Below are 16167 nucleotides of genomic sequence, written 5' to 3' on the forward strand. Positions count from 1 at the left end.
TCAGTATTGTCACACAAAAGAAAAGAAAATACTTGAAATATAAAACATTGTTATTACACTGTGACACTTCTGTAATTTTGCATGGAAAATTCCATAAGATGTGGGTTCCTGCAGCATGGGTTAGAATTCAGCATGAAAGACTGGGGAGGAAAGGGAAGGAACAGAGAAATAAGTAAAACCCTAACTTAATTAAAAACTAACTTGCTGAAATAAAGGAGTATCTTGGGAACCATGTTAAACATAGTGCCATTGGAATGTATACATATAAGAGAAAACAGATCAGAGTTTAGAAGAATGAAACTTTGTTACTCTGATTCTTTGTGTGGTACCACTGGTAAGCAACCGGTTAACTGCTGGAAAAATAAGCAGTTATAAATTCAGGAATTTGATTTAGCTAAAGTCTATTGGTTTTACAACTTAGTGGACACATAAGAAGGAAATCATGGGAGCAAGAGAACATCAGGCAGAATCTTTAAGATAAGTAAAAAGGACTGACGAATATAGATACCTATAATTTCAGACTTTATACTATTCAAACTATCTAACCATCAGGCTATTAAACACTACAACCTCCAAACATACATACACATACATAGAGTTTTGAACTTTTTTGGTGTTTATTATGCTGTCCACAGAGCACTACATTTACATATTGGTTGTGCTGCAGCAAGTAAGAATTGACAATAAAACACTCATGACGACTCTTGACTATAATGGGCTAATACAAGTCTCCAATGTTCTTTGAAAACGAGTTTTCAGATACGAGAATATATCAAATCCTGATTATCTAAAAATACATTCAGAAAATAGAATGCTTTTGTGTCCCGTACATAGCGCAATAATAACTGAGAAATCTGAATTTTGTAATACAAGTTAAGTGCTTGACACTTTTAGCTTTTCCAACCCTCCACCCAACTCATAGGGGGCCCACCATAGCCCAAAGGAAGCATAATTTTAATTTTACTCATTGAAAATTTATGGATTTTTTTTCAGATCTTTTTCTAAAGAACTTAATATTTGAGTGGGCCTGACCCATGTACCTTTGGTCTACCTGAAGCATGAAGTGAAATTGAAAATTTCACTGAAATGCCTGGGCTAAACAGTTTCACCACTCCGTGAACTGAAGCCAGTTGTTTTGCCAAATGTCACTCAACACTATTTGAATTACCAATGGTTGCGTGAAAGTACAATTTAGCATTAAAAAAACAGCACATTACGGGCTTCTTTTGAAGCTTCCTGGTCAACTCGTCGAAAATAAATCTTGTGACAGACATTGACAGCTGTACCTTTACCTGCTGAATTTTAAACTCTCTGTCAGCTCCTGGTGTACCATCACATAATCTTGATCTGAAAGGAGTCTATTGATGTTACACAGGAATTTGGATGTACTCTAAACAATGGCACAAGATTATCAGTTCAAAGTTACTACTAGGTGTAACTGAGGCCACAATGATCTCTTCATCCCTCGGATACCAATGGTCCTATTTAATCGACCTTTTCAATTGAAGCAACTTCAGTTCCCTGCTCAACTTAGTTTTGTTGTAAACATTTATGTTATTGCCCTTAATCTCAAAACTCATTGCTTTTCCAATGCTCAGCTACATATTGCTTTGCCAGAGATGGAGATAAAAGTAATCTATACACTTGTATAGCAGATTCAAAATAAAGAAATATAGTCCATTTTTTTAGGACTTCAAAATTTAAAGGAAGCAAATTTACACACTGTGTATCAGTGCATATCTACTTAAAGATAAATTAATATGCTTCTTACATATATATATTTTGTGTTTCAGTTTGTGTGTTTTTATTGGGTTCAATTAAACCACATAATTCCAATGCCCTAATTATATCATGCGTGGAATGATTATATATTAAAGCAGCACCAAGTATGAATTTCATTCTTCCAGTTCATATCCAGTGCGTATGATAAACACTCTTAAAAGTTAGACCTTATTTTATTCTCAAGGAATGTTACAAAACGTGATGGCATGGAAATAAATGCAAATATGATTGTCAGCATTACACCTGAACATGCTGGATGCAGCAGCTAGTGCAACATACAGGTCAACGTCAAATCACTGCAGACAATGAAATGTTAAATTGCACAAGCATTCAACGAAAGCTTTGTCAATACAAACTGTCTTCATTTTGCTCTCTAAGTCCCAATATCATTCTGACGAATCGGAACAACAACCATTCTAAATATTTCTCAGCAGCCTGTTACAATTCAAATTCATAAACTTTTGTATCCCAAGGATTTCAAAATGTCTATTCTAAACATTAATCCTTAAATGCCACGCATGAGCTAGATAGTTTTCCAAATATTGTCTCAGCAGCCTGTTACAATTCAAATACATAAACTTTTTGATCCTAAGGACTTAAAAATAAAAGAGAATATAAACAACTTTATAATATCTTTTTATGGCAATCTATACACTGATTTCATGTGATTTTGGTAATTGAAGCCTCAAAACTGTTTGCTCTTTCACATTTACAGCTTTCTCATTTGGAAAACACTCTGATCTATCTTTCTTTTATTCCAAAGTGAAGTGCTTCTGTCACAACCTTTCCTGCTCACTCAAATTACCAATAACCCATCACGATTTTGTTGCTGCACATTGATTACTGTGTCAACTAACTTAAGACCAGCAGCAAAAAACTGGACAAATAGTACTGTATCCTTTTATTTAATCCATTTCAAAAAGCACAGAAAGGCTGTAGGAAAAAGGGAAAACATGAATTCAATAAATGGCTATGGAACACATCCAAGTCTCCAGCGCTGGCACAGGCTTAATTTGCAAGCAGTATCATTTCCCCACGTAGGTGGACTCTTCATCGAATCCAACAGCGAACAACCAACTACTGCAGGCTTTCCAGCTTTCAGGTGGAAACTTTCAGGTGGAAACAAAGTAACATTAGCAAATTTGCAGATGACACAAAGCTGGGTGGCAGTGAGAACTGTGAGGAGGATGCTATGAGAATGCAGGGTGACTTGGACAGGTTAGCGGAGTGGGCAGATGCATGGCAGATGAAGTTTAATGCGGATAAATGTGAGGTTATCCCCTTTAGTAGCAAAAACAGGAAGGCAGATTACTATCTAAATGGCGTCAAGTTGGGAAAAGGGGAAGTACAACGGGATCTGGGGATCCTTGTACATCAGTCTATGAAAGTAAGCATGCAGGTACAGCAGGCAGTGAAGAAAGCGAATGGCATGTTGGCCTTTATAACAAGAGGAGTCGAATATAGGAGCAAAGAGGTCCTTCTGCAGTTATCAAGAGCCCTAGTGAGACCACACCTGGAGTATTGTGTGCAGTTTTGGTCCCCTAATTTGAGGAAGGACATTCTTGCTATTGAGGGAGTGCAGCATAGGTTTACAAGGTTGATTCCCGGGATGGGGGGGACTGTCGGCTGGGCTTGTACACTCTGGAGTTTAGAAGGATGACAGGATATCTCATTGAAACATAAAATTGTTAAGGGTTTGGACACGCTAGAGGCAGGAAACATGTTCCCGATGTTGGGGGAGTCCAGAACAAAGAGTAAGTTTAACAGTTTAAGAATAAAGAGTAAGCCATTTAGAACGGAGACGAGGAAACACTTTTTCCACACCGAGTTGTGAGTCTGTGGAATTCTCTGCCTCAGAGGGCGGTGGAGGCAGGTTCTCTGGATGCTTTCAAGAGAGAGCTAGATAGGGCTCTTAAAAATAGCGAAGTCAGGGGATATGGGGAGAAGGAAGGAACGGGGTACTGATTACGGATGATCAGCCATGATCACATTAAATGGCGGTGCTGGTTCGAAGTGCCGAATGGCCTACTCCTGCGCCTATTGTCTATTGTCTATTGCCTATCCTGCTCGGACTGCTCCAGCTTCAAGCACAGCAGTCCACTTTCAAAAGAATGAGAGAAACTGATTGCCTATTAAAGTGGAACTTTAAAATGTAAGTGCTTTTAAAAAGGGTATGTAATTTAGTTGTTTAAATATAAAATAATTCTAATGCTTGTACCTCTTTTCAAGAAGGGCTGCAGGGAAAATGCTGGGAACTATAGGCCGGTGAGCTTTACATCTGTAGTTGATAAGTTACTGGAGAGTATTCTGAGGAATAGGATATACAGACATTTGGATGGGCAAGGGCTGATTAGGGATAGTCAGCATGGATTTGTAAGTGGGAAGTCGTGTCTCACAAATCTGATTGATTTATTTGAAGACACGACCAAAAAGGTTGATGAGGGCAGCTGTAGATGTTGTGTACATGGACTTCAATAAGGTGTTCGACAAGGTTCCGCATGGTAGGCTGCTCTGGAAGGTTAGATCGCATTGGATCCAAGGAGAGATAGCTGAATGGAAAGCAAATTGGCTCCATGGATGGAAGCAAAGGGTAATGGTGGAAGGTTGCTTCTCAGACTGGATACCTGTGACTGGTGGTGTGCCTCAGGGTTCGGTGCTGGGCCCGTTACTGTTTGTCATCTACATCAATGATTTGAATGAGAACATAGGGCAAGATTAGCAAGTTTGCTGATGATACAAAAGTTAGTGGTTTTGCAGATAGTGAAGATGGTTGTGAACGATTGCAGCAGGATCTGGATCGATTGGCGAGATGGGCGGAGGAATAGTTAATGGAATTTAATACAGGGAAGTGTGAGGTATTGCATTTTGGGATGTCGAACAAGGGCAGGACCTACACAGTAAAGGGTAGGCCACTAGGTAGTGTTGTAGAGCAGAGGGATCTAGGCGTGCAGGTGCATGGTTCCTTGAAGGTCGAGTCACAGGTAGATAAGGTAGTCAAAAAGGCTTTTGGCACTTTGGCCTTCACCAGTCAGAGTATTTAACGGTTGAGAGGTCATGTTGCAGTTGTGAAAGTGCAGTTGGTGAGACTGCATTTAGAATATTGTGTTCAGTTCTGGACACCATGTTATAGGAAAGATATTGTTAAGCTTGAAAGGGTTCAGAAAATATTTACGAGGATGTTGCCAGGACTAGAGCGTGTGAGCTATAGGGAGAGGTTGACTAGGCTGGGTCTCTATTCCATGGAGTGCCGGAGGATGAGGGGAGATATCTTACAGTGGTATACAAAATCATGAGAGGAATAGATTGGGTAGATGTAGAGTCTTTTGCCCAGAGTAGGGGAATTGAAGACCAGAGGACATAGGTTCAAGGTGAAGGGGAAAAGATTTAATAGGAATCCGAGGGGTAACCTTTTCACACAAAGGGTGGTGGGTGTATGGAACAAGCTGCCAGAGGAGGTAGTTGAGGCTGGGACTATCCCATCGTTTAAGAAACAGTTAGACAGGTACATGGATAGGATAGGTTTGGAGGGATATGGACCAAGCACAGGCAAGTGGGACTAGTGTAGCTGGAACATTGTTGGCTGGAGCGGACGAGTTGGGCCGAAGGGCCTGTTTCCACACTGTATCACTTTATGACTCTACGACTCTATAACAACCTGGCTCTCAATATCAGTAAAACCTATGAACTGATTGTGGACTTTGGAGGAGGAAGGATGAGGATCCGCAATTCTGTATATATCAACGGGACAATGATGGAGAGAGTCAACAAATTCCTGGGCGTGGATATTTCCAAAGATCTTTCCTGGACTCAGCACACTGATGCAATTCTAAATAAAGCACATCAATGCCTCTACTTCCTGAGAAGATTACGGAGATTTGGAATGTCACAGAGGATTCACTTGAACTTCTACAGGTGTACAGTAGAGAGCACATTGACTGGTTGCATCATGGCCTGGTTCGGCAACTTGAACGCCCGGGAGCGGAAAACACTGCAAAAAGTAGTGAACACTGCCCAGTCCATCATCGGCTCTGACCTCCCCATCATCAAAGGGATTTATCGGAGTCGCTGGCTCAAAAAGGCAGCCATCAGAGACCCACACCATCCTGGCCACGCACTCAATTCACCCCTGCCATCGGGAAGAAGGTACAGGAGCATGAAAACTCTATGATTCAGGAACAGCTTCTTCCCTACAGCCATCAGGCTATTAAACACGACAACCTCAAATAATCTCTGAACTTCAATAGACTATTATTATTATTATAATTATTATTATTGCACTACTATTGTCTGTTTTTTGAGTATGTGTCTGTGTATATATATACATACACACATGTATGTGGATATATATATATATATGTGTGTGTATATACATACTCTCTCGTTTAACATATTGTTTAGTGTACTATGTTTACGTATTCTGTTGTGCTGCAGCAAGTAAGAATTTCATTGTTCTATCTGGGACACATGACAATAAAACACTCTTGACTCATTAAACTCTTGTAGGTTAGTTTCAGAATGAATATTTAACCCAGTTAAAGATTTCTGTTGTTTTTTTTAATTTTCTTTTATTCCAGAATCATGTTCTTTCAGCTTACACTCAAATGTATCACATTTACATTATATGTATGCATGAGTTAAAGTAAATCTGTTTTAAATGAACCTCCATACTCAGAGTATCAGCTCGCTGTGAAAGGTTACTCTGGATAATAAAGAGATTTTCATAAAAGATTCAGATATTATAGCAGAAATTGGTGGCTAACACGGATATTGTCTATCTATCAACAAAAGCAAAATATATCAATTTTTGATTGTGGGATTATGATCATTTACTACAATTTCCTTGGGACAAGAAGAAAGTGATTTAACAAGAAAATAATTGATACATGTTCAACTACCAAATCATAAAATTTGAACTATATTGACTCATGAAAAAGCAATAAAGTATAATATTTCCTTGCTATTACATTGCAATTATTGAAAAGAAACAAGTCAGTGTTCTGTGACAATGACTGTGAACAAAAAAAAGTTCAATGTCTTATCAAATTAATCAAGATGAGAAAATAGGACTATTGTTAATGATGCTTAATAGTCAATAAAGAGTAGCAAGGCAACCCCATATTAGCAATAGAAATTCCACACATTGCTAGTTGACAACCAAAGCAACCATTAACTAATGCAGTAACGAATGACAACATTTAAATTGGAGTATGGTACAACATAGAGCCTGAAATATAAATATGTATCTTTCAGTTCTGTAAAAATATTTTGTGTGCACACAAAGAATCCTCCTCCCTTGCCTCCTCTTTCTTCTCATCTGCCCTTACATCTTTTCCATCCCTTCTACCCTCTGCATTCGGATCTGTATTTGTAATTTTAGTTATTTGAGCATCTAAATGGCAATGGACAGTGTGACTTGATTTCTCATCTACCCTTGCAGCCTTTCCATCCCTTCTCCCTGGAACTCTCGCCTATATTAGTGATTTAAGTTACTTGAGCGCGTGAATGGCAATGGAAAGCTTAACTGGTTTTGCCATCACGCTATCCACTGACAGGGACCCACTGCTACACATGCACGTACACACACGTTATGTGTACAACCAGGAATTTATAGTAATAGTACAATAAGCAATGTCATTAAAACCAGATTATCTGGTTACCAACTGTTGCCTATGGTGGTTTACTCTCTGAAAGGTGGTTGTTACATTCACAACGTAACACTAGTGATTAGACTACAAGAATGCTTCTTTTGCACAAAACAGCTTGGGGTAACCTGAAAGAGATGCAAAAAGTGATACATAAATAGTTTTCTGCTTTGGAAACTAAACGTTACTCTCTGCTGATAGCTGTTCTCGCACCAGGGGAAATGTACAATCACTATTCAGTGACAGGCATTCACATTATACGGTAAAGTAATTCAGCATTAGCTCACCTGGGCCTTTGGAAGTTGCCAGTGCAAAAGGATCACTACTCCCAAAAGGGTCAGCCTAAAATTAAAGATAAAGTTAATTAACATGCTTTACGATTGCAATTTCTTTACAAACCTGCCCCAACTGTCAATGTTATATTCAGAATAACAAAGTGTTGATTATCTTGAGGGATCTGTGTAAATTAAGCAGTTCCCAGCTTAAAGAAACAGCCACTGGAAAACCCAACATTAAAATTCATTAATGTAATCCAGAATCTGGAATACCCACAGCAATTGCAGAGCCCTACTAATCATAGGTATCAGATTAAATTTAAGTTAATATTAAGCAAATATGTGTAACAAACACATACATTCGGGGGATTCCAAGAGAAAGATACTGTAGCCAACATTAAACATTCTCTCTGATTCAAGTGACTGAATTCATTGGCCATTCCAGAAACAAACTAAACTAATATTTGAGGGAATGCTACATTATTTTAGATGCAAACTTTCAAACAGACTAAATCTGTGAAACTAAAACTTTGATCCCCATGGTGGTACACAACCCAAAGACAATACTTAGCGCCAGCACAAGGGAGTTTTCCCATGACCTGGCAAATAATTATCTGTAAAACAACAACATTGATCATTGTCTCATTGCTATCTTTAGGATCCAATTGTGCGCAGATTAGCAACTCATGTAATGTCAAAATAAACTGAATTGAAAGTATTTAATCAACTGCAAATTACTCAGAATATCTCAAGGTCTTGAAAAGCTGGGAAGACAGTTCTTACCAATCATTATTGACCTAGTGCCTGCATTTCTAATATTGCATTGCTATTAACTTTGATATTAAAGGTGCCTAATTTGCTATGCATAAACCTATCTCAACACAGACCTTCTCCAGATGTATTATGTGTAGTGTCTGCTACTTGGGCAAACATCATCCCAATAGATTATCAATATCACTCAGTATAGAGGCAACACAAAAATAGAGAATGAAGAAAACAGCAATATCTATTTTATCATTTATTTGCATTTTTCCAAATATAACATCCTTGATCCTTCTGAGAAAAGTTCATCTCATTTTCTTTTTTCGCTCGTTTTATACTCGAATATATATCTAGAAAAATAATGGTCCCATATGGCAAAACCAGAAGGAGAGGACAATGTTTTGATATTTTTTTATTTACTTTAGCATTGCACTGCACAGCAGTGAACAGCCAGGATCGGGGCTTGATTCGGTCAGGAGGAGAACGCTGCAATTAGTATCTGAGGCGAAAGAGTTTTGAGAGAGAGAAGAGGGGAAGATTACCATCACTTCCTGAAAAGAAAGGCAGAGGCTAAAACTGAAAGAAGACTGGGAACAGATCATCAGAAAGGGTCCGACAGGCCATTAGGGAGGTTTATTGAAACAAAGGAGCACCGAGAGATCGGCTGCTTTCCTTGCTGATGGAAACTCTTCTCTTCACTCTGCACAGAAATGAATCCTTTAACTCACTCTCAAACCAACAATAAACATTCAGTTACACTAACCTACACTAATCCCATTTTGCTTTCCCCACATCTATCTATCTATTACATAACTAAAACTCTGATCTTGTGCTCTTCCGGTTTTGCGTTTTTTTCTATTTACGCAAAACCGGTACACGATAGCGCTACGATTTTTCGCCACCTTACTCACCATTCTCCTGTACTACAAGGGCAACAAGTTTTGTTCCGATTGATAGTATATTTTCATAGTTATTAAGGTTAAAAAACCTTTAAAATCGCGCATGTGCAGATTGGTCTCCTCTCCTGTCAGTTGCCACACAGATTGGTCTCCTCTCCTGTCAGTCGCCGGGACAGCGACGCCCCTTCCTGCACCATCGCCGCACTGATTGGCCGGGTCCGCTGCCAGTCACGGCGAGGAGAATACAAAGCTGAAGGAGCGGAGTGAGCATCACTAACGCTCTTGCCCGGCGTGGAGAATATAAAGCTGAAGGAGCGGAGGGAGCATCACTAACGCTCCGCCGGCTGGAGCTGCATCTGCGGGCGCCTCCGTGGCGCCGAGCGGGCAAGCGGCCAAGCCCACTTCACGGCCTCCATTGTGCCCAGCCGTGGGCGCTGTTGGCCGCTACGTCCGATCCGGGCTTCTACCCCCAAGGCCCGGCCGGGGTTCTATGCGACGTTCCAGGAGGCATCGAGACCGTGGCGGCGAGGCCTCGCGCCGATGAGGCCATGCCGGTGGTGGGGCCTCGCGGCGATGGAGCCGCGGTGTCGGTGGGGCCTCACGGCGTCGGTGGGGCTCGCGGCATCGGTGGGGCTTCGCGGCGGCGGTGGGGCCTTGCCAAATTTCAAAATCCGCAAAGAATTCTATCTCTTCCTCTTTTTTCATTTTTTTCCTGTCTCATGTCTGGTGCGGGAGAAAGGGGAATGGAGGGAGAGGAGGGGGGAGTGGGGGAGGTAGGGAGTGGGGAATAGAGGGAAAGGAGGGCAGTGGAGGAGTTGAGGAGGGATAGTGGGGGGGATAGGGGGAGGTGAGGAGTGGGGGAGGTGGGGGGAAAGAGGGATAGGAGGGGGGTAGAGAGGGGAGAGGAGTTATGGAGAGAGGGACTGAGGGTAGGGGAAAGGAGAGGGAGAGGTGAGGGGGGGATTGGGAGAGGGGAGGAGGAAAGGGGAAAGAAGAGGGAGGGTGAAGAGGAGGGGGAGGGAGTGCTGGGGGATTAGGGGAAATGAGCTGCGTCTGCGCAGTTGGGGGCTATGCATGAATGGTGGAATATTACGTTGGGGGAATGGGTTGCGTTGGGGGAACTGGTGAGTGGTGGAATATTGCGTTGGGGAAGCAGACCCAACGAGTCTGCACTTAGTCTAGTTCCCATTAAATACCCCACATTCTTCACTAGGAGCAATTAACCAACAAATATGCACATTTTGGGGATGTGGGAAGAAGCTGGAGCACCCAGAGAAAACCCAACAAATTCTCAGTGGGTAAATGCAAACTATACTCGGACAGCTCCTGAGGTATGGAACCCAGGTCAGGCAATAGCTCTACTTGCTATGCCACTCTATCAGCGTTAATTAAAGCCTGGCTGTTAACATTTAATGTTGGCTTCTCAAGTGGTTGTGAGGCATTGGTGTTGGGAGTTGGTTACAATGGAAATGGGTTTAACATTGCTTTTAAAGGATTGAGGGAAGAGATAAATCTCAGTGGGTGAACCAAGGATATACAGGCCACATTTAACATCTTTGACACTATGGACTTGAATGTTTGAGGACACACAAAAACATTACACAACAAGTTATTAGAGCCTGGACTACACTGTGGAGTATGGTAGTGGAGACAGATTCATCTGTAGTGTTCCAAACAGGAACTGGATAAGTACCTAAAAGTAAAGGGGCTGTGGGAGAAGCAAGGGATAAGAACTAGCTGCATTGCTCTTGCTGAAAGCAAACTATACAGATTTTATTGGCTGACTGGCGTCCTACAACCACTCTGAGATTCTGTTGAGGCTTAAAGATTTACATTTGTCAGGCAGCAGCAGTCACACCCATAAACCCAAATTTAAATCTTCTCGTAAATGATGCAGAAAGGAAATTCTACAATTATTTTTATTAAATGGAAGATATTAGCAATAATCTGTGCATCATTCCTTTCAAAAGGTAAATTCCCGTAAAGGTGATTGAAGCCTACCACTCTGAAAATCAGAGTCATTTATTGTTAAGACTGTTAAGGGCTTGGACACGCTAGAGGCAGGAAACATGTTCCCGATGCTGGGGGAGTCCAGAACCAGGGGCCACAGTTTAAGAATAAGGAGTAAGCCATTTAGAACGGAAACGAGGAAACACTTTTTCTCACAGAGAGTGGTGAGTCTGTGGAATTCTCTGCCTCAGAGGGTGGTGGATGTTTTCAAGAGAGAGCTAGATAGGGCTCTTAAAAATAGCGGAGTCAGGGGATATGGGGAGAAGGCAGGAACGGGGTACTGATTGGGGATGATCAGCCATGATCACATTGAATGGCGATGCTGGCGCGAAGGGCCGAATGGCCTACTCCTGCACCTGTTGTCTATTGTCTATTTGACAATCTACTGCTGGACTAAAGAAATGAAATGCAGAAGTTACATACACACAGTTTAGAGCAAATATTGAAGCTCAACCACCTTTTTATTGATGTTTGTTTCAGTTAGGTTACGAGAATGCAGTTTTAATTCAAATGGAGATATTATTTGAAGGTCCAGTGCAGGTTTACCAGAATGAAAGTTTTGAGGCCAGGTTCATAGCCAAGGGCTCATATTCCCTTAAACAATCAGGAATCAGCACTTTGCTAAAGGATGTGTAGGAAGGAACTGCAGATGCTGATTTAAACCGAAGATAGACACTAAAAGCTGGAGTAACTCTCAGTGGGACAATGGCACAGGATGCCTGTCTCGCTGAGTTACTCCAGCTTTTTGTGTCTATCTTTGCATAAAGGACGATTGAAATCAGACAACCAATCACCCAAACACTGAGGTTTATGGAAACTTTCAAAATTTAGGTTGATTTTTGTTTTAAGACATTCTCATTTCGTAGCAACAGCATTACAAGTTGTGGCTATTGTGAACAAGATGATGGGTACACATCTGTTGGCTTCAAGCTGTAATATTAAAGGAGTTTTTTCCTGAGCTTCCCGCTGTAAGAAAGATTCCAACACCATGACTTACTTTAGGTGGCACAGCATGCTCTCTGCTGAAAGGATCAGATGTTGACGATGATGTGAAGGGATCACTCTTTGGTGGCTTCTTAAAGAACTCTTCGGATGATGTATTATGGAAGGGATCGCTTTCTTTGAATGGATCAGCTCCAAATGGATCTGCAGAGACAATCAGGATTTTTTTTTAAATGACTGGGAATTCACTCTGGACAAATATCCAGAACATGAGGAATTTATTGGCACGATACAAAGTGAATGTATAAAGGAGTCTGTAAATTACAACTCACTTGATTTAACTGTGCTGACCATGCAGAGTCCTTATCAAGTGTATCTGTTTTAACATGTTTTGTCAAGCTTTTCTAATACCTTTACAGCGAAAGCATGCTACCCCTCAAAACTCAGGAGGCACACATGCTCTCAGGTAGTGATCCTTTGGAGGATTATTTGGAGGTAAAAACAAGAACCAAGAAATCAGACTATTTTTCATCTCTAACAGCACAGAGTCATCTCATCAGACAGCCTCTTAACCTTCTAAGTAGGTGCAATAAAGCAGGGCTATTTGTGGATGGGAGACAATATAGAAGTATAAAGAGTAAAATAAATAATATAATTGTGGATGTATTAAAAAAAACTGTGCGTAACAGTTGAATACTGTGTAAACAATCAACTTACCAGATCAAAGCTGTTCTACGGTACATTGAACAGTACAGCACACGTCAGGACTTTTAGCCCACTATGTCTCGGCCAATTAATGATGCCAATTAAACAAATCCCATTTGCATGCACATTTTTTTCTTTCTTTCCCACCGTAAATCTATACTCTTTAGCATTTGACATTTCCATCCAGGGAAAAAGACTCTATTTACTCTACTATGTCTCTCATAATTTTACATACAATGAATCCTCCTTATAACGGACCATAGTGGAGGGAATATGGCCGATTGTATTCTATAACCAAGTACAGTATTATCAGGGTATAAGTATAGAGTATTGAGTATGGAAGTTGGGAGGTCATGTTGCAGTTGTATAAGACGTTGGCTGCGGCAGTGGCTGTAGTGGCCATTTGGCTTTATTTTGTGTGTCATTAATTATGGCATTTGCCTTTAAATTTTAGTCTGCCCGTAATTATGTGGGTGGGATTTATTACGTAGAGGGTGGCTTGTTTGCTGCTGGGTTCTCTTGCGCAGTTCAGAGGACCATAGCTGAAGGTATAACTTTTTGACCATGGGAAGCTTTCTAACGTTTCTAAGCGATAAGCTGAAGTTTGACGAAGTTTAAAATATACAAGCCAATGTACAAGGTTGGATGAATATCTTACTGTTTTTCTTCAACAATAAAGAAACTATTAATCAAAAGGTTGTGTTATGAAAATTTATCTTTCGAGAAGCTTTGAGCTTAAAGGATGTGGGGAGCTTTCATGCGTATCGAAACAACATTCTCCTAATACCATGGTTTGTCCAGATTGGCTAGAGAGATAACGGAGTGATCTCTTGAACGCTATAATAATCTGCCGCTACAGTGGCGACTGGGGTGGTGGCAGTCGTGGCCTAGGAGCAGCCGGTGGAGGTTGATGTGGGGATGTTGAGGTGGAGGAGTACTCAATGCTCCCATGTCTGAATGGAAGAAACCCCAAGTATTGAGAACAATCCGTGCATTGTGTTATCAAGGATATTCGGGATGTGGGTTCCACTCTCTCATTCATCAGTCTCAGTTCGAGATGAATTGCACCATGGACACCTGATGTTTGTGATTCAAAGGAAGCTGAGCCATCAAACTGCCAAATATGTGTAGGAAAGAGCTGCAGATGCTGGATAAAATAGAAGGTAGACACAAAATGCTGGAGTAAATTAGCGGGTCAGGCAGCATATCTGGAGAGAAGGAATGGGTGATGTCTCGGGTCAAGACCCTTCTTCAGACTGATGTCAGGGGAGTGGGCGGTACAGAGATAAAATGCAACGGAGGAAGTAAGAGAACTTGGGAAGGGGATGGAGAGAGATGGAAAGCAAGGGTAACTTGAAGATAGAGAAGTCAACGTTCATACCGCTGGGGCGCAAGCTACCCAAGCGAAATACGAGGTGCTGTTCCTCCAATTTGCGCTGGGCCTCACACTGACAATGGAGGAGGCCCAGCACAGAAAGGTCGGTCTTAGAATGAGGAGGAAAGGAGTTCCTTTTTCAACTGAACCACAGAAACAACATTGCTGGAGGAGGAAAGTTAAAAGCCCCTTTCCCCAGATTTTGAGCAGATGCCAAATATAATGGGGTGCAGGATTACAAATGTCATACCTGTTGAAGCTGCTGCTTGCTGATGGGCAAAAGGGTCATTTTGGAATGGATCACCTGTTAAAAAAAAAACATAAAACAAACCCTGAATTAATTGCTCCATTAATTAATCTACATGTACTTTGAGAAAATGCCCCCCAGTTTTAAAAACTACTCACTGTCTTTGAACGGGTCAGCTCCTTTGAATGGATCTGTCTTGAAGGGATCTTCTGACTGGAATGGGTCTGTGTGAAGTTCTTGAGCATTATTATTGAATGGTGATGCTTTGCCCCTGAAGGGGTCATCCTGAAAACAAAATAAACACAAGCTCATTGAAAGTTTTCTCTTCTGTACATGAAGGCCAGCTAATGCTTCTTGAAAACAAAATGTAAACATGTGTTTGGATGGGGCAGCGATAGAAACGCAGAATCAATAAATTACAAAGGCAAAATACTGTAGATGATGGAAGTCTGAAATAAAAACCAAAATGCTAGGAACAATCAAGTCATGCAACATCAGTGCAGACGAGATAGAACTGAGTCCCACTGAGTCTGCACTGAACATAACCATCCATGTTCAATAATTATATCTTAATCATATTTATTTTTATTTTCTCCATAGTTCCATTGATTTTCCCAGATTCTAATACTCAATTACACACTGGGGGCAATTTACAACGGCCAATTAACCTACCATACTGACATTCTCTGAGGTGAAGGGAAAGTATCATTGATCTGGTAAGGACACAGAAAAGATTTGTGAGGATGTTGCCAGGACTGATGAGCCTGTTACAGAAAAGTCTCAATAGGCTGGAACTATTTTCTCCCTGGAGCATAGGAGGTTGACGGATGACCTCAGGGAGGCATATAGAATCATGAGAGGCATGGATAAGATGGATGGTCACCGTAATTTTCCCAGAGATGAGGAGTCAAAAACTAGAGAGGGACATAGATTTAAGAGAAGAAACATTTAAAACGGAACTAAGGGGCAACTTTTTCCACACCCAGGATCGGGGTACGTGGAATGAGCAGTCAGAGGAAGCTATAGAGGTGGATATAATTATACAGTTTAAAATAGATGTGGACAGGTTCATGGATAGAAAAGGCTCACAGGTATATGGGCCAAACACAGGCAAACAGGACCTGCTCAAGTGGGCATCTTAGTCAACATGGATGAGCTTGTGTGAAAAGGTTATAAATGTTAGGAGCAGAATTAGGCCATTCAACCATCAAGTCTACTCCGCCATTCAATCATGGCGATCTATCTCTCCCTCCTAACCCCATTCTCCTGCCTTCTCCGCATAACCCCTGACACCTGTACTATTCAAGAATCTATCTATCTGCCTTAAACAGCATTCTGTGGCAAAGAATTCCACAGATTCACCACCCTCTGACTAAAGAAATTTCCCCTCATCTCCTTCCTAAAGGAAAGTCCTTTAATTCTGAGGTATGACCTCTAGTTCTAGACTCTCCCACGAGTGGAAACATCCTCTCCACATCCATCTGTCCAAGATAATCTATCCAAGTCTTTCGCAATTCGTTAAGTTTCA

At 41.2% G+C, this 16167-nt stretch overlaps 1 protein-coding gene across 8 annotated transcripts in view; it reads right to left on the reverse strand.

The window, feature by feature from the left end:
* The window catches only part of eps15l1 (epidermal growth factor receptor pathway substrate 15 like 1), a 249606-nt gene that overhangs the window by 111692 nt on the left and 121747 nt on the right, over positions 1-16167 (reverse strand). For all 8 annotated transcript variants that reach the window (XM_033046723.1, XM_033046721.1, XM_033046722.1 and 5 more), the window contains 4 exons: positions 14798-14924; positions 14643-14696; positions 12368-12516; positions 7712-7766 (listed from right to left, as the gene is read on the reverse strand). In XM_033046723.1, coding sequence (XP_032902614.1) covers positions 7712-7766; positions 12368-12516; positions 14643-14696; positions 14798-14924 — 385 coding nt within the window. The remainder of the gene's footprint in view (positions 1-7711; positions 7767-12367; positions 12517-14642; positions 14697-14797; positions 14925-16167) is intronic.

The sequence above is a fragment of the Amblyraja radiata genome, chromosome 29 (genome assembly GCF_010909765.2).
Source record: "Amblyraja radiata isolate CabotCenter1 chromosome 29, sAmbRad1.1.pri, whole genome shotgun sequence".
Classification (NCBI taxonomy): domain Eukaryota; kingdom Metazoa; phylum Chordata; class Chondrichthyes; order Rajiformes; family Rajidae; genus Amblyraja; species Amblyraja radiata.